At 48.6% G+C, this 17,924-nt stretch overlaps 1 protein-coding gene across 1 annotated transcript in view; it reads right to left on the bottom strand.

Moving 5' to 3' along the window:
- VILL (villin like) overlaps positions 1–17,628 on the bottom strand; it is a 58,940-nt gene extending 41,312 nt beyond the window's left edge. Inside the window, exons 1-2 of the mRNA XM_050942492.1 lie at positions 17,510–17,628; positions 4,995–5,076 (exon numbers count right to left, since the gene is read on the bottom strand). Coding sequence (XP_050798449.1) covers positions 4,995–5,063 — 69 coding nt within the window. The 5' untranslated portion in view covers positions 5,064–5,076; positions 17,510–17,628. The remainder of the gene's footprint in view (positions 1–4,994; positions 5,077–17,509) is intronic.
- Between the last annotated feature and the right edge of the window lie 296 nt (positions 17,629–17,924).

Here is a 17,924-nt window from a genome sequence, read left to right as displayed (position 1 = left end):
AGCCACAGCAGTGAGTTTGCTGGGGTAACAAATGGGGTATCGCCCTTCTCTTCTGTTTATTGCCATAAGCCTGGTTCAAAAGAGGGAAGCAGCAAAGATGCAAAATCCAGGCCTCGCTGAGATGAAGGGGAATTTTGCCATTGACTTCAGTGGAGCCAGGATTTCACACTAAGCACCCAAGAGTCTTGCTCCCAGAGTCATCATGTCTTTCTGCTGTTTACGGTCTGTGCCATTGAGTTCTCCTTCACAGAAAGGCCATATTACAACTACACTGTTGGAAAATATGAGACTTTCTAGCTCCAGCCACCTACCCACACACCCCAGCAGGTCAAACATCATTCTTTGCTGCTTCCAGACTAGTAGTTGTGCTCCAGATACAGGCTGGTAGACCACGTGACAACAAAACACCCTTTAAAAATATTAGGCTCTAAGATTTTGCATAGTGCTAGCAACAGCTGCTGGAGATTCTATTCACAGCATGTCTGTAACATGCAGAGCAGGCCAAAGGACTTCAGCTGTGAACTGGAGGGCGAGAGGCCTCTATGACTCACGCCTTGGCCTCTGTTTCTAAGTTCTTACACAGCACCCATCCCTATACGATCAGAGAGCAACTGCTGCAGAGTCCAACGAATCCGTTAGGTCCCCTTGCTGGGGAAATCCACCCCTACCTTTTTCAAGGATTAATACAGATGAACTGCTAACTTAACTCAGTTTTAGCTGAAGCCCAGAAGTACAGGCTGAATTCTCCCTCTGTGATTTAACGGACCTTTAAAATAGACCTGTTTTGAGCCTCTGTTGAAGTACACCACTTCCCTTCGGGGGCAGTGTGGTCTAGTGGGACGAGTGCTAGACTTGTATTTGGGACACCTGGGTTCTACTCCTGACTGTGCCCCTGAGTTGCTGTTGCTAAGTCATTTAGCGCAAGGACCGTCTCATTATTGTTTTGTCCAGTGCCCAGCCCAGGGAGACACCTGGGGAATGAATAAATAACAAAGCAACCTGATGCTCAGTTTAGGTCTCATCTTCTCTATGATTATCAGCAGAGGTACAAGTCTCCTACTGCTTCAAGCCTGGGCCAAATCCCATGTGATTCAACGGCTTTGACTCAGGCCCTTAGTCCTTTAAATCATAGAATATCAGGGTTGGAAGGGACCTCAGGAGATCATCTAGTCCAACTCCTTGTTCAAAGCAGGATCAAGCCCCAGACAGATTTTTACCCCAGTTCCCTAAATGGCCCCCTCAAGGACTGAACTCACAACCCTGGGTTTAGCAGGCCAGCGCTCAAACCATTGAGCTATCCTCAAGTGGCAAAGCCTCATACTTTTACTGCTGAAAGACTTGAGTTCAAACACTGCTATTGGCCTGAGCAGCATCAAGGCTCACCATTACCAGAGGATTTGACTGCTGCATTTGATCTCTTGGGCCAGCGACAGCCCAGAAGGGAGCATTCCTGGCCCCTACCCTAGCTAACACTGAAGAGACAACGGGCTTCACAGAGGCAGAGAACTAGCATTTGAAAGGTCAGTAAGCTGCATGCCGAGAGCCCCGTCGCGTCCCCTCACTCAGATAAGCAGAGAACAGGCAGAATGGATTTCTGAGCTTCATTCACGTTTGTATTGAGTTTTCCAGTTCACTTCGAACAAGAATATGAAACTGGACAAACTCACTGGGCTGAAATTCAAACCAATGATGTGTGGTTTATGACTCACTTGCTATTTATAGAGCACAGTCCTGGGCTAGCTTGATTTCTGTGTGCTATGGGTGTAGGCAGACATTGACTGCGTACTCTGTACATACCGCACACTATGTACACAAGGGCATATTATTGTAATTTCCCAGGCAAATGTTCTGGTTTGGTTTGTTCCATATCAGGCCTTTTATTAACACAGTGCTAGACAATCAAGAGGGGACTCAAACTCAAGTTAGAAAGAAGGCGCACATTTGTACAACTGCGAGGATGATTCACCCTTAGGCCAGGCTACCAAGGGACGCAGTGGTTTCTCCATCTCTTGGAGTCTTCACAGCAAGACTGGAGGCCTTTCTGGAAGAGTTTAGCCCAACACAAGTTACTGGGGTCAGTGCAGGGGTCACTGGGTGAAACTCTATGGCCTGTAGACAAGTTGATGCAACATACGGGTTGCTTCTGGTCTTAAGATCTATGAATCAATTAATCACACAGGGTTCAAAACAACGATCAACGAGCAAGGGTGGCAGGTTTGTATAATTTTTGGTGGTACCCAAAATGGGTCCAAGTCCTGCCCTGCCCCCCACATCTGCCTAAGGCTCTGGGAAGGAGTTTGGGTGCGGGAGGGGGTTTGGGGTGCAGGCTCTGGGCTGGGGCAGGGGTGCAGGAGTGGGTGCAGGGTGTGGGCTCAAGTAAGGGGGTTTGGGTGTAGGAGGAGTGAAGAGTCAGGCTCTGGGAGGGAGTTTGGGTGTGGGAGGGGTGCGGGTTCTGGGAGGAAGTTTGGGTGCTGAGTGCAGGCTCTTGGCTGGGGCAGGGGGTTGGGATGCAGGAGGGGATGCGGGAGGCAGGTTCTGGGAGGGAGTTTGGGTGTGGACTGGGGCAGGGATGCGGGAGAGGGTGAGGAGTGCGGGGCTTATCTTGGGCGGGTCCTGAAAACGACCGGCACACCACTTTGGCAGTGGTTCCAGCAGAAGGGCTGGGGTGGGGAGGTCTCCATGTGCTGCTGCCTTCAGGTACCACCCCCGCAACTCCCATTGGCTGCAGTTCCCAGGCACTATGGAGTCGGTGCTCAGGGCAGGGGGAATGTATGGAGAAACCTGCCCTCTCCTTGGCCTTGAGGGATGTGCCGGCCGCTTCCAGGAGTGGCGTGGAGCGAGGGCGGACAGGAAGCCGCCTTAGCCCTTCCTGCTCCTGGTGGTGGTGGCTGGGGGCCCCCGGGGCTCTTTTAAATCACCCGTGGGTGGCAGGTGGGGCTGGGAGACACTCAGGGGAGACGTGCGGGCATGGCAGGGAGGCTGGGGGAGAGACCTGGCCCTGAACATTGGTGGAGCCGGGCCCCTGGGCCCTGAATATTCCTGGAGCATGGGCACCATGGGCCCCTATAACTCGCTGCCCCTGTCAACGAGTATCTGAAGGGTGAAAGTGTCATATTCAGGGCAGTACAAGGGTGTCTAACGAGAAGGAATGGAATGAAGTTCAGGAAGGAAGGACTGGGGTGAATACCAGGAGAGGGGGCCTGACAATGTGAGCCACTATGTATTCCATGTAGAAGTGGTGGAGACCTCATTGCTTGGCACATTTTAAAGCCGAATGAATGAATGAATGAATAACTAGTAACTGCACTGTAGGGACAATCCTGCATGGGAGGAGGGGGGCGCGGAGGTTGGACTGGATGACTTCACAGGCATTTCCATCTCTGATTTCTCTGATCCGGATCTCCCCTGCTCACAGTACGCAGCCTGGGAATTACGAGCATACAAAGGGTGGGGAAGGGTGAGGCAGCGGAGGGATCAGCGCATGCACATACTTCAGAGCGCTAGTTACACCTCCTGCTCCACGCTGTCTCTTGAACGTCACAGCTTGGTGACAGGGTGATCTGAGGGTCACGGCAAGAGTTGATAGCTTCCAGCATCTGCATGGGAACGTCTGAGTCAGTGGACAGCCCTGGCCCACTTTCAGTTTTAGTAGTGGGAGAGGGGGTTTAACAAGCAGCTTTGGTGGGCACTACCAGGGCCACCCAGAGGATTCAGGGGGCCTGGAGCAAAGCAATTTTGGGGGCCCCTTCCATAAAAAAAGTTGCAGTACTATAGAATACTATATTCTTGCCCCTCTTGCGCGACCTGCCCCCCACCTCTGGGCAGCCGTGGGCACTACAAGCTTGAGAACCCCTTCCAACATTACTTTTACACACACACACACACACACACACACACACACTTTTCTATGGCTGTGCTGAGCCTGCAGCTCACAGCAGTTCAAGCCAGACATTTTTCTGGTGGCCCAACTGGTTTCCCCTCATACCAGCATGTCCCTGGGGAGCAGACTTGCTTTTAATGACAGCTCCCTTGGAAAGTGGTGCAATGCCACGTGACCAAACAGGGAAACGCAATGACTCTCGATCATTCCCAATGGCAACATCTTCACCAAGCAGATCACACTGCACAGTCCCCACCAGTGAGAGTCACACGACAGTCTTTGCTCAGCTCCTTTGGCTCCTGTTTGGGGCACGCTCAGCAGCAGGCGGCCAGATGTGGAACACCTTTCTGGGGAAAATAGGCTGAGCCAGGCACTAGCCAGGTTCAGAACTGAATGCAAAGGCCACCTCTTTGCTCAGGCCTCCCTGACAGCTGCAGCATCTCCCTAGCACCATCTTACCGTCACAGCTGGCAACAGGCCGTTAGTACCAGTGCTAAGCCACTAGTGCAGACAGGGCTCAGGCATATCTAGAGTCACATCAGTGCCTCTGTGAACAATAGTATCTGCTCTGGAGAGGAAGGATAGTCTTGAGGTCTCCAAAGAGCTGGGCTCAGTCCCCGACTCTGCCACTGACTCACTTTGGGACCTTGGGCAAGTCACTTAAATCCTCTATTTTTCAGCTGTAATGTGGGAATAGCGACGTTTCCTTTCCCCGACCCTGGGTCTTGTCTATTCAGATTGAAAGCTGTACAAGGTGGGGACTGTCTATTACAGAGTGTATGTGCAGCACCTAGTGTAGTGGAGTCTCTGGATGCTACTGTAATAAAGAATCAACTTTAGTCCCACAACATTCCTGTTTCCCAAGTCAGTATTATCCCTATTTTACAGATGGGAAAACTGAGCCCCAGAGCCATCACGCGCATTGCTGAATGTTACACACAGAGTAGGGTAAAGCTGGAAATAGAATTGGTCTCCTGATTCCTAATCTTTCTTTGTCTTTAACTACAAGACCATCTTTCCTCTCTCACCTAAGCAATCTTCACAGCATCTCTTTCTTGTAAAACACCCCCAGACCCCTCCCAAATCTGTGAAGGATGTGCTCCTTTCACCGTACCTCTATGGTCCATATCTGCAGCCCCGGCTTCCTCTCGATAGTGGGGAGGCCCGTGTCAGTCTCCGTCATTCTGCTGGTTGAACTGAAGGGGAGAAAGACGAAGCGTACAATAACTATCCCGTCTGGTAAAACTCCAAGCCGAGTGGCAGCAAGGCTCCTATAACGTGGATTCACCCATAAGAACAGGATTCAGGGCACACATTTGCTGGCTTTAGCCATTCGAACAACAGACCGTGGCTCTGATTCCCCACGGCCTTGCACCTTGTGGTGTCATTTCAGATGAGGATAGATCAAATGCTGCCCCACACTCTGATTTGGCCCCATATTACACACACACTTAATAGGGCCAAAGGGTCAGACAAAATGCCAGGCACAACATGAGCTGGGGATCGTACCCACAAAAGCACAAGGAGGAGTTTGGAGCAGAACGTTGGCCCTGCCTACAAGCCGTTATGCTGCTTAAAACATGTATTGTGCAGCAGGGCAGATGGGAGCTTCTGCTGTGTGCAAAACCCAGCAATCTCCCTCACACCCATTCTGCACTAACTCAACCTTCTTGTGCGTGAGTAAAACAAACAGGTGATTCCTAGGCAACAGACAGGGTAACTTTAAAAGCTATAGAACCTGATCTTCAATGGGTGTAACTCGCCATACCTCTATAGAAGCCAATGGCGCTACACCAATTTACAGCCACTGAGGATCTGGCCCAAAGCTTGGACTGTAGATTGGTGAAGCACAGATCCAAAGGGGGGAAATAGCATAGATACCAGTGGGGGCTGTGGTTCTCTTTAGGACAAAAAATAGCTCCAAGTCTTGCAAGCTTATGATTATGTCCATGTATCAAAAGTTTTTCATTCCAGAGGCCCTCCAGTGTATAGACAGATGATTTACTTAATCCACCAGTGACATGCAGCCACCTCTGGGGTATGACCCAACAGCTAATCAACCACTCACAACACTACAGAACAGTTTAAGCAGGAAGCAAACAGGCATACAAGAGCCAGTAGGCACTGCAGGGGGAAGTTAGAATGCAATTTAACCAGGGTACCGGAGCTAACCCCCCACTTATTTCAAGTAATACCTAAGCTAGTACATTGTAACAAACCCAGACACCTGGGAGCTTTATTGTTGTCACCATTGTTGTTCAGAACATCCAGGCAGCAGGAGGCAGAGAATGTAGATCCTCCTGCTCTGTAGCACAGGCTACTGCCACTTGAGTTAGAGCGAACTGTGTGGTATCAGTATAAGATCTATGACACACAGATGACCAGTTCTCAGTCTCTCCAGTAGATGGCAGTAGAATGCACATGCACCAGCCAGTTCATTACTGTATTTACAATCTCTGGGACAAATTCTCCCCTCTGTTAAGTTCCTGGGATTGAACAGAGTAACGCAGGGGACAATGTGGCTTGCTGACTCTCTCTTTTCATTCATATGCCAAAGCACTGAGATGGTGTCATTCTCTGACTCCCAAATTGTGTTTGGTTACAACACAATTAACTATTATATTAGTTTTTTCAAAAAAATCCCCTGATTGCGTTTTATTCTCTGCCTATCTTCCTGCCGAATGAAAGGCCTGCCTTGACTACTGCCAGCCAGTCCTGCCCCTCGGGTGCTTCCTGGTCTTTTGTTAAGCTGCATGTATTATATATCAAAGCACAGAATATTGTTGTTGGATCTGAATTTGGCAGCGCATCAAATGTTTTCCATCATAGGCCACAGAGCTCACAGCAGAACTCAGGTGTTTGGACAATATTCCCTTCTCTTTAGTAAAAGAGTTTGCTCAAAACATGTCAGGCGTCAGCTGAGCCTGGATAATCAGCTTAAACTAACATCCAAAAGCTCAGATGCTTATTAAAAACTATAATCCAAATCTCTGGTTTAAAACAGGGATTCTTAACCTTTACCCCATCAAGATCCTCCCTTCCTAAACCGAGCCCCTCTATGATTTCCAGCTCCCTGCCCCTATTAAGACCAGAGCAGACACAACCCCCTGGTCTAGAAACTGTGATGAGATAGCAACTTTACTGAAGATCAACTGTTTTCATGAGATTTCAAGTATATTTCTGCTTGTGGCCAGGCTTGAAATACCATGAAAACAACCTTCTGTCCTGGGGCTTGTCTTCACTAGCAATTGAACATGAGTTGTAGCGTGAGTGTTCCCATTAACTCAACCCCTGTCCAGACACAAAAGCCAGTTGCTCATGTCTTGGCTATGCCACAAGCAGGACGTGTGGAAACATTTATAAAGCTCTAGACATTTGGCTTAGTTGTGAGGATTGAGGGAAGATGCAGGTTGGTTCTTACTGTACCCAAAACTGGTTTTGCCCAAGGCTAGATGAATGGCAAACTGAGAAGAGACATGAGTAAACGCCATTAGGAAAAAGTATCCCTCATAAAACCCTGAGCATCTTCACCTGTTCAAATGGCAAAAGCCAGCCACTAAGAAGGGCTGGTCCCTTCTGCGACAGATACTGCAATCCCAGGTGGGGTTGATATTTTCTGTGTGACTGTCTGCTTTGGCATGTGTAAAGGGGAGGCAAGTAGGGGCAAAGAACTCCTCCAGGGCCGGCCCAGGGCAGAGAGCGCGAGGTGGAAGGGGACAGCCAGTCCCTCCTCCAGCTGCCAGGGGACACAAGATCCCCTCCAAAAGCGGTGACATTTTGATTCCTGTGAATGGCCCTGATTGTGCGAGGTGGGGTTCAGGGGTGGGAGGAGGATTAACATGGCTCCTACAGCAACAAAAAACAGTAGGGGGTGATGACCCTGGAGATCATAAACAGCTCCTGAGCTGTTCCACCCCCTGGGGTGATTTGCATGGGTTTTGCAGCCTAAGAAATAAAGAAAGGGCTTTTGGGGGCATAGAAAGGCTGAGTGTGGGGAGACTCAGGGGCTGCCTTTTCATTCAGCAAACAGACAGGACCTGCTGCCCAAGGAAAGGTCCCCAGCCTTGAGGAAAGGGATGCTGCCTACCAGGCTCCTGCTGTGGAACATGGGCAATTTCTGGTCTGTGGAGTGAGCACGTCAACCCTTTTCGTGCTTTGTTTTCTCCATATGCTGTTTTACCCTGACGAAATACGCTTTGCTGAGAAAGAGCTGCAGGGTTATTGGTAACGGCTGGCACAGCTTTCATAGTCCTTGGAGAGAAAGCAATGCACAGGGACTTGTCGTGAGGCAGACTGGCTTGCTGGGGACACCACAATGTATGGTAGGGGGCTATGCAGCCTTAAAACCCCCCAGCAGAGAGGAGTGGGACATGGGTCCTTGCCCAGAGACAGGTGACGACTGGAGGCTCTGACCACATTGGACACTCCTGGCATGGACCATGGAGGAGGGATCCAGGCGCAGCTATCACAGTTTCCTCTCACACATATACAATCCGCACAGCTGGGTGGTTTGTGTGAACACACAGAGAGGAGAAGTGTCCTGTAAAAGCCACAGTGACAGTAGCAATGGCAGGACACAGGCGATATAGGTTGAGGAAATGGACTGTAGTGGAGAAGAGGAGATGGCTACCACAAGCAGATCCAGATTGCAAGGCAGGGGCTGGGAAGTTGAACCACTCCCCCCCTCCCCAGAGCAGCACCAGGACACCCACCAGCCAATAGCAGCTGTCCTTGGTCAACCCCAGCTCTTCTAAGAGGCACAGGGATCATGCAAGCATTGAGGGGCCGGCCGCAAAAGGTAGAAGCAGACGAGAGCAGGCCTCCTCCTGCTCTGCCCACCGAAAGCTTCAGCCACTTGGCCAAAAATTCTGTTTTAGCCTCATTGTTCCACTGCCATTTGGCACAGTGAGCGGCACTCACCACCCCACCTACATATCAACAACTCCTGCAGATCATGGAGAATAAGTAAATTCAACAGAAAGTTGCAGAACACTTCTGGGGGTAAGGCCGCAGATCCTGGAAACTTTAATGCTCCCCTGGCCACTGCCATATTGACCAACACACGGAGGATTGCATGGGCGACCTCCAGAACTAAAAGTCTGAGCGGCTACAGCTTGAGCTAAACAGCCCAAACTCCTTAGCTGTGGGCTGTAAAAACTGGTATCCTCTGCCGATCAGCACCAAGGAGAACCTGTAATGCACCCTTCTCAGTAGAGTACACTCCCATCATGCAACACCAGAACCGCAGCGGTACTCCTCGCTGTGTGTGCCAAATTCGGTGCCTCCATTGTGTGGGTGTGCGATTTTACTCCAGGAAGGAACAGATGACTAACATGTCAGGGTCACTCCCAAGAATGGTTAATAAATAACAGTTCAATGGATATGCCAGCAGTCACTTTTTCATTTTGGGATGCATATTACTTGGTAAAAATATAGATTCAGTCTCAAATACTGGCACATTCTCCGGGTTCATGGAACGTTGGGAGAATGAAAAACCCAGAAAGGTATCTGGCCTTCATGTCAAATGCCCAAAGAACAGTCTGAATTGACAGCTACTTGGCTTTTCTGTATTTCAACAGCACGCTGACAATAAAAGCCCCAAACAAAATGACTAATATGCTGTTAAGTCTTAGGGAACTATGACAGGGGTGTGCTTTCTGACAGCTAGGATTATAGGTGATACTTGAGTTGGTATTGGATATTCTAGTTTTTGGTTGTTGAACTGCTTATGCCCTGTCTATGCCAGTTGGCCACTTCTCCCCTATCCTACAACACACATATACGCTATGCACCTGAGCACTCCTATTGAAATCAGAGTCTGCTGAACACACCTGTGCTGATGTCTAGTGAACCAGCCCCAGTCCGCAAGCCCCATCTGCCCTCTAACCACCTTCTTTGTGCCTCGTCTAGTTTTTTGCATGTCCTAGAAGGAGGCAAAGCACCCTGCAGTCCAAATGGAAAATGTTCCGCACAAAGGGCCAGCGATGGGCTTGTCTGCTTTGACTCCTGACTTGAACAATCATTCTTCCCTGAGGCTATTTTTTTTGCCTGACCTCTTCAAAAAGAAAGCGGATACACAAAATGTAGGATGGTTGACAGGGGTGGGAAAATAGAGGGTACCTATATAATAGACACCTTTGGGGGATCTTATATCTTCTCCCACAAGCAATGCATATACTCACACCAAATCACATTGAACCTCAGCATACTCCCAAATCACACAGTGATGTGATGATTAAAGCTGGGCAAATAGACAAGTATTTTTTTTGGGGTGGGCCGGGGGGGGGGGAGAGAAAGAGAGAAGAGATGCTTTGCAGTATTTGCCAGTACAACAGTTGTTTGAATGAAAACTACAGATGATGGTATTTGGGACCCATTTTACTGGCTTCCCGAAAACAATCTTATAGGGACATTTTTGTACGTAAGAATGTTTGAGGGGAAAAAGTCAAAGTTGGAAATGTTCGTACAGATTGACACTAGGATGCTAATGCGGCCATCCTGAGAATCTGGAGGCGATTGGGCGCCATCCTGTCAGAAAGCAGGAAACAAAACACGTGACTTGGGTGAACCCTCCCTCTATTCCCCATTGCACCAATAATGAGTTGTGAATACTTGTAGCAATAGCCCTGGTCAATCTGGAGCCATTCTACAGGCTCAGAGATGTTGGCAGCCACTGTTCAGTAGTTTCAAAGGAGGTAACATGGGCTCTTCTGATGTCAAAGCAGCAGCAGCAGCAGACGAGGCTGGGGTGTGTTCAGAACAGGGATATGTTTTTCTCTAGGTCTCCCTCTGAGGAGATCGGCACTGAGAGCCACTGGCAAGAACACGTTTAAGAATCTGCCTTGTGCAAACTCTGTGTCAACATTTGTACTGGTGTGAGGACTCTCCAGGCCTTTTGCTGGGTGCATTGTTTTCAAATGCACAGAGAGCTGAAGATTGACTTAACCTCTAATAAGGGTAGGGTAGCTACCCCTTTGCGGGCTTCTGATTAAGAGATTATTGATTTAGTAACAGGATACAGATCAGTCCCAGGGGAGCAGCAAACACGGAGATGAATAAAGCTGCCAATTTATCATGAACAAATTTTCCTTCTCTCGATTCCTTCCTACTCTGCTGTAATGGACTGGTTTCTGCCTAAGTCCCCTGACTGAATCTGGAGGCAGAACTACATGGCACATTACAGGCTGGAAGAGTCACCCAAGTTATGCAGCAAGGAACACAACTGGATTCTTTTTAACTCCACTTCCTCCTTTCCTCGGAAGCCGTTCTGGTTAGAATTATTCCCAGCAGGTTCTTATCAGAGCCGCAGCCTGCACAGCCTAGAGGAAAAGACTGTATCTCTCGACCACCTTGGTGAGATTTATTTGTATATAGCGTTGCTGAGCCAAATGGCCAAAGTTTATTGCCACCCAGGGCTGAGCCATTAGGGAGTGCAGTGTGTGGGAGGGAGGGAAGGAGAAAGCGCGAACATGAGCAAGTGCGTCCTGCTCACCGTGAATACACTGAGCCTCCTTCAGAAGCTCAAGCACACAGAATCTAGACGAAGCATTTGGCATCTGGATAGCAGAGCCAAGTCCCTCTAAAACAAGGCATCATGGTCACAGTCAAAATAGAGGGCCTGATTTTTCAGCCCCTGCCAATTTCGTGGCCTTCCCCTGGAGTTGCATGCTGTGGCCCCTCTGAAGATCATGCTGTTGAAAGAGAACAGGTGCAATATTCCCACTAGAAGCAAGACTGGGAAAAGGATTTTGAGTTACTCGAGCATAACGTCCTACAAGGCTTCTTCAAAAGGAAATCAGCCAAGTAACAAATAAGCAACGGACAAGCTCTTTGCAGGCTGTATAAGATTTAGCTTCATTTCTTTTATGCTGCTGGGATTCTGCATTAAAATTAAATGCCATTTAGCACCACACAGATCTCTGCTCTGGGGTTCCCTCTTCTAAACCATTTGAGGCTCGATTTCAAAAGTGGCTTTTACTTTGGGGCTCCTCGAGGTGGGGGCCTAATTTAGGCAGCTAGGTTTTAGCTGTGGTGTCTAGACAGCAAGCACCTCAATGGGTGGCCTGACTGTTAGCGATACCGAGCAACCACAGTGCCGGATTGCTCAGTTCCTCTGCTTATCTGGGTGCCTAAATATCGATCTAGGTACTTATTGTACCCCCGTGAAAGCAGGTAGGCCTCATCCTCAAGTCTGCTCCCTTGATTCATACAATGGGCTGCAAGGACTGGGCCCATGCTGTTAGCTTTCAAATGGCAAACAGAGAGATTAATGTTTATTCCAACTCTCGAACTTAGCTCAGAATAAGTTAACCAGCCATTCCAAAGGCGAGGGCTGCCCTTTTCTCACTGAAGAGCTGGTGCATGGCTGAGGTCACAGGTGAAATGAGCTGGGACACTTGTGTTGAAATTTCCACATGGCTCATGACAGGGGTCCATCTCCGGCCAGGAGTGGCAGTTTTAGTCAGGACTCAGGTGCACGGCTGTCCCTGCAGAGGGAAGCTCGCCCTTTGCCTGCTTATCATACCCTTGGATGCAGCATGGTCACACACAAACAGAACGAAAGTAGAAGCACGAATGGTGAGAGATAAGCAGCCACCGACCAACCTGATCCAACTTCCGCTCCTTCCGGTCGCTTTCATGCAGCGCGGGGAGGGATCTAAGCTCTGAGGTCCCCAAAACAGAGCCAGACTTCAAGGTGATCTTCCCTTGGGAAAATATTACCAGCACCCTGCAGAGGCACTGTCAGTGCCAGCCACGTGGTCCACATTTATCCTATGGTGTCTGACCATGGTGTAGGGAACATACAGAGGGCTGCTGGCAATGATGTCATCCCTCACCAGTGCATATATCCTATTACTAACTGGGAGCTCTCTGTAAGCCATCAGCAGCATATATCACACTTCTCCGTGCCGTATCCACAGAGGAGTTGAGTTTGCTACCGCTCTCAGCGCATGGATTTAATCCTTTAGCTCAAAGCACAGAGTCTCATGCCCTTAGCTCTGGGACACCTGCATGCAACAGGTGGGGACAGTTGTTACACCGGTGTCTCTGCTCTCCTGAAGCCTGGTCCACCAGTGCAGAGCGCTCCACTCGCCTCAGTTACAGCAGCTGAGTTGTTATGGTGGTAGGTGCCAAGCTGGGGTTACAGCAACACCCTTTGCTGATTCAGTGGCATGGTTTGCACGAGGCGAGCAAGTGGGTGCAGAAGGCTGGGCCCACAGCCCCTGCCCTGGTACTAACCAGTGGAGTTGAATGAGCACAAGGGGGGTGGAATAAATTAACCCTCACAAAAGGGATGGAGTAAGTGATGCTACATGCAGAGTGAAGGGAGCAGGGAAGGAATGGGTCCTCCCTGAGGCAGTAGCACCTAGGAGCTCCAGTCACATTGTTCTCATTCGGGGTGGGGAGCAATTTATACTTTGCCCCCTACCCTGGGCTCAGCCTAGCGACCCCGTCAAGCCCATAAAGGATGAGGTGTCTGAAACAGCCTGCCACCAACACAGCTTTACAGGAAATGACCAGTTTGGGCCCATTAACAGCAAGGGGTGATTTGTTTCACCCTGTACCTTGCAGGCCGAGCAGACCCAGTATCCTGTTCAAACACATGACTCTGCCAAAAAGGCTCCTTTTTGTGCATCAGCAGGACCGCGACAGTGAGTTAGGCAGAAAAGGAGCATCTGGTCCAGGAGTACAGGATTAGCCCCACACACCAGTATTATTTCACCGTCCACTAGAATGCAGCCACCTCTGGGACTGAACATGGCAGCAGTTCCCCTGAAGACCGCAGCACAATATAAGAATTTAGGAGAGGAAATGAAGATTCATGATGAAAAAGTCAGCCTCCACCAACAGTTACAGCATAGTACACCACACATTGCCTGGCAAAGACAGAATTTTAATGTTGTACCCATGGTTAAAATAGGATAGATACACTCACAGCTATAGATATATGCCTGTACGTAGGGTGACCAGATGTCCCATTTTTAAAGGGACAGTCCCGCTTTTGGGGACTTTTTCTTATATATGCGCCTATTACCCCCCACTCCCTGTCCCATTTTATCACAGTTGCTATCTGCTCACTCTACCTGTACATATCTTATTTAAATGCTGACGAAACCTTTACAACGCATATTCCCTACTGGGAGGTAGCTATAGATATCTAATGTCTAACTAACATAGCTCCATAGAATCCAGCTTCTAGGGAGGCATGTCTCGTATCATGTCTGGTTGCTTTTGTAAGAGCTGTTTTAAACACAAAAGAGCCAGAAGCCTAGACCTCGTGTTCATGACATGCCAGAGGAGCATTTTTAGGTTGGGGGGTTTGAAGCTCTAAACAACACATTCCACAGTAAAGACCGAGGACAGATGGCACTCAAGCATACAATTTAGCATCAAATCTCTTTGAGGAGGGCAGAGAGCAGCAGAGAAGCTTGTTATTACATGATAAAGTGCTGAGCCAGGAGAATGAGAGTGAGCGTGGTCTTAGGAGAAAGAAGGGCAAAAAATCCCAGGAAGGGAAGTTGTTTTGAAGGCACTTGGCCTGAATAGTCCCATACGGGCTAGGGAAGCAATCACATTGTTGTGTGCTGGAAACAAGACGTGCCTATGAGCTGTGAAAATCAGTGGTATGTGTCTCCCATTTGCCATTAGCCTCATCTCCTGGGAAGGGTTATGGGGACCCATGGGAGTAGGGGGAGATGTGTTTGTGTGTGAGAGTGTCAGGCATGGATTTCTCTGTGATTGAGGGTCATGGAAGAGCGTGTATGTGAGTGGCGGTACTTGAGTGGGTAGTTGGGTCGGGAAGGGGATGTGAAACCCTGGGTTAAGAGATGCTTTCTAATTAGAATTGAGACCAAACCATGAAGTTTGGATTCCCCAACATGGATCTGAACGTCCCTGAAAGCCGGATTCAATGTTCCAGTTTGGGCTTCATCTCTAATGACAATCCAGAACACTAAGAAGATCACTGCAAACACTGAAGCATGAGGTATACACTGTGCTCGGCTCTTGATGCGCTAACTCCCATAACCTGGGAGTAAGTGTTACCCTCCCGAGAGGGAGGAGTTTGCTGGGGCGAGGTTGCAGTGAGAGCTAGTAGAAAATCTATTAGGAATCTGGATATGATGTAGGGTGACCAGATGTCTCGATTTTATAGGGCCAGTCCCGATATTTGGGGCTTTGTTTTATATAGGCGCCTCTTACCTCCCACCCCCATCCCAATTTTTTAACACTTGCCGTCACCCTAATATGATGCAAATGGGGGAACACTCTGTGAGGAGATGAACACAGCAAGTTCTGCTGGGAAAATTAATGGATATTGAGAAGCCAGATTTTAGAGGGCTGCAAAATGTAATGGAACAGTAGGGCTAAATCTATACAACAATGACAGGTCCCCTGCTTTGTATATGCGGCATAAAGAGAAAGAGCCAAGACACTGCAACCTTCTGGCTTCATTCCTTCCTCCATATGTAATGTTCTGTCTCATCAAGCACTTCCTGAAAGTAGAGTTCTCCAAGGGCTTGTCTACACAGGAACACTCAGAAAAATTAATCCTAATACACTAAAGATGTGAATTTAAAGTGGATTGGTTAAAGTGAATTAACTCCCGATGTGAACATTCTTATTCAGGTTTAGCTTCCAAAGTGAATTAAGCTAAAAAAGTATTAACACCACTTTAACTCTGAATTAGAATGTCCACATGGGGGTTTAATGCAGATTAACTAATCCACTTTAAATTCACACCTTTAGTTACTTTGGATTAATTTTTCTGAATATCCCCAAGTAGACAAACCCTAAGTTCCTGTAAGTGATACACAATAGCACCTCATAATGGGAACCTGTTTATTGTAACACCCAATATGGCAGTTTATGACATGGATGCTCCCTAGACGTGGTGAAAGCATGGCCCTCCCACTTTGGTAGCAGATAAGACCTTAATCGTGTCCCTGAACCGTGGTAAAATTTAGGACTATCCACTTCACTGGACAGGAAGCTTTGGAAGTATGGCTTGAAAATGGACACAGTCCAGCTCCATTGCACCCAATGGGAGCTGGGCCGGTTAGGCCCCCACCACGCAAGACAGAAACCCCCTCAGGAACCAGTTGCAGCTGAACCAGGCCACCCAATGTGGTTAATGGCACAGCACAGATGGATGTTTAGGTAGCCACTTTTCCGGAGGTGGCTGTGGATCCATGGAGTGAAAAGTGCTGTGCTAGCAGGTCTGGAGACGGACACCCTCTCTCCACAGCACAGATACCGCATGGGCGATAGCCATGCAAGCTTCTTTTTACCACGGCGCCCCTCCTGCCTGGAACACTGCCGCCTTCTCTCCTCAGATGCCTGCCTCAAAGCAAACCCGGTGGTTCTGCCTCAAAGCATGGCAGGAGGCCTCCAGTCCCATTTGGGAAGCCTTGGCAACAGTTGCCACGAAGTCCTTCTTAGCAAATAATGTCATGAGACCTACATCACTGCTAGCGGGAGGGAGAGGGGGAAAAGGGGGGGAGGGGGGAAGGCAGCTTGTTTGTGCAAAGTCAAAACAGGCTCACCTGCCTTTGCCGAGTGCCAGCAGCAAGGCATGGAAATACAGGCAATGGTTTCGTGGTCTGCATTGGGCTCTCCGGTACTGCCCATGTTCTTTGAAAGCAAGAAGCATCCACCGTGCAGTGGATCCCAACTGGAAAGGCCTTGTAAAACCCCCAGTGAATGCCAGGAAGGAGGCTGTTCCTAGCAGCAATCTGCTGCCACATCCTTCGCAAGGTCTGAGCCACCTCTAGCTACTCTGTGTAAAGAGAGCATAAAGCTTCATCACTGTGTAGCTCCACTCCCAACAGAGCATGTTTGCTCCAGTTACCGTAGGGTTTGTTTGCATCTTTCGCCAGTATATTCCTTAAGGAATGCAAATCTCCCACAGATGCTAATTCACATGGTTTCTCCTTCACATCACAAATTTCACGTCCCTAGGAGACGTGCCTAAGAAAAATACCAACAAATATGCTTGAAGCTAAACTCCATTACAAACCAATTTCTCCTTAGTGTAATTTGCCTCTCAAACGAACTGGGAAGTAACAAAGCACAAACAGATTACGTACAGCAAAGCCTTCGCTTGCTTTTAACCAGCAAACTGCCTCGTATTCAGACTTTTAGCAGATCTATACTGGTGAGGCCATAAGAATAGTGTTCTGTTGATCTAGACCATCCAGATCTTTTTTTTTTTTTTTTTTCAGTTCTCTGGTGTAACAATGGGACAAAAAATTCTACTTTTAAACAAATTCCCACTCAGCAGAAAGTCAAATGAGGGGTGTCAAACATAAGAGTCGATTATGTGTTGCGTGAAAGTAAAAGCAAGTCTGGGGTGATAACCAGGCGAAAAGCCTATTTTTCCTCAGAGCAGAGTTGCTGAGAGGCAGATTTGCCAGATTCTCAGAAATCTGAGGAGAAAGGTGTGTGTGTGCATGAAACTCTCAGTGCAGACCCTTCAGTTGTGTAACTGGAGCTATCCTGAGTGACATCCGCTGAGGATCTGGCCCCATTTTTGTTTTAAACACAACTGAGAATACATTGACAGGGCTTTGTTCTGCCACACAGCTGGAGTGCTCACACATGAAATTAAGAGGATTAAAAAAAACTTACCTTGCTATAAACTGCGAGGTCTCCTCAAAGTCTCTGCCTTCTCAGCTACACCCACAAGCTGTATTCTCGCCCCTTCGGCAAGCTGGTGTCAGACACTTTTGTTGCTGCTCTGCCACCTCTGTCAGCAGGGGAACTGCAGAAATCGGTAATTTAATACTGTACTTAACTACAGGGAACCTCCTCCTAAGAGATCACACCCATTCCCTTCAATGAGACTTGCTAAGAGACTGACCCAGGAAGCCACATACTTCTACCCAAGATTTTCCAGGGTCATGGTCAGGGCTTAGCAGACACTGGTTTTCTGTAATATCCATGTTACAAATTCAATGGGCATTAATGATTACAAGCTGCTTTGCTAGAGAGCTGTTTTGTTGGTATTTACAGAATGGGTGCAGGACTCTCTTCACTGGTTTAT

This window comes from Gopherus flavomarginatus, chromosome 2 (genome assembly GCF_025201925.1).
Source record: "Gopherus flavomarginatus isolate rGopFla2 chromosome 2, rGopFla2.mat.asm, whole genome shotgun sequence".
Classification (NCBI taxonomy): domain Eukaryota; kingdom Metazoa; phylum Chordata; order Testudines; family Testudinidae; genus Gopherus; species Gopherus flavomarginatus.
This window is presented reverse-complemented; position numbering and strand designations above follow the sequence as displayed.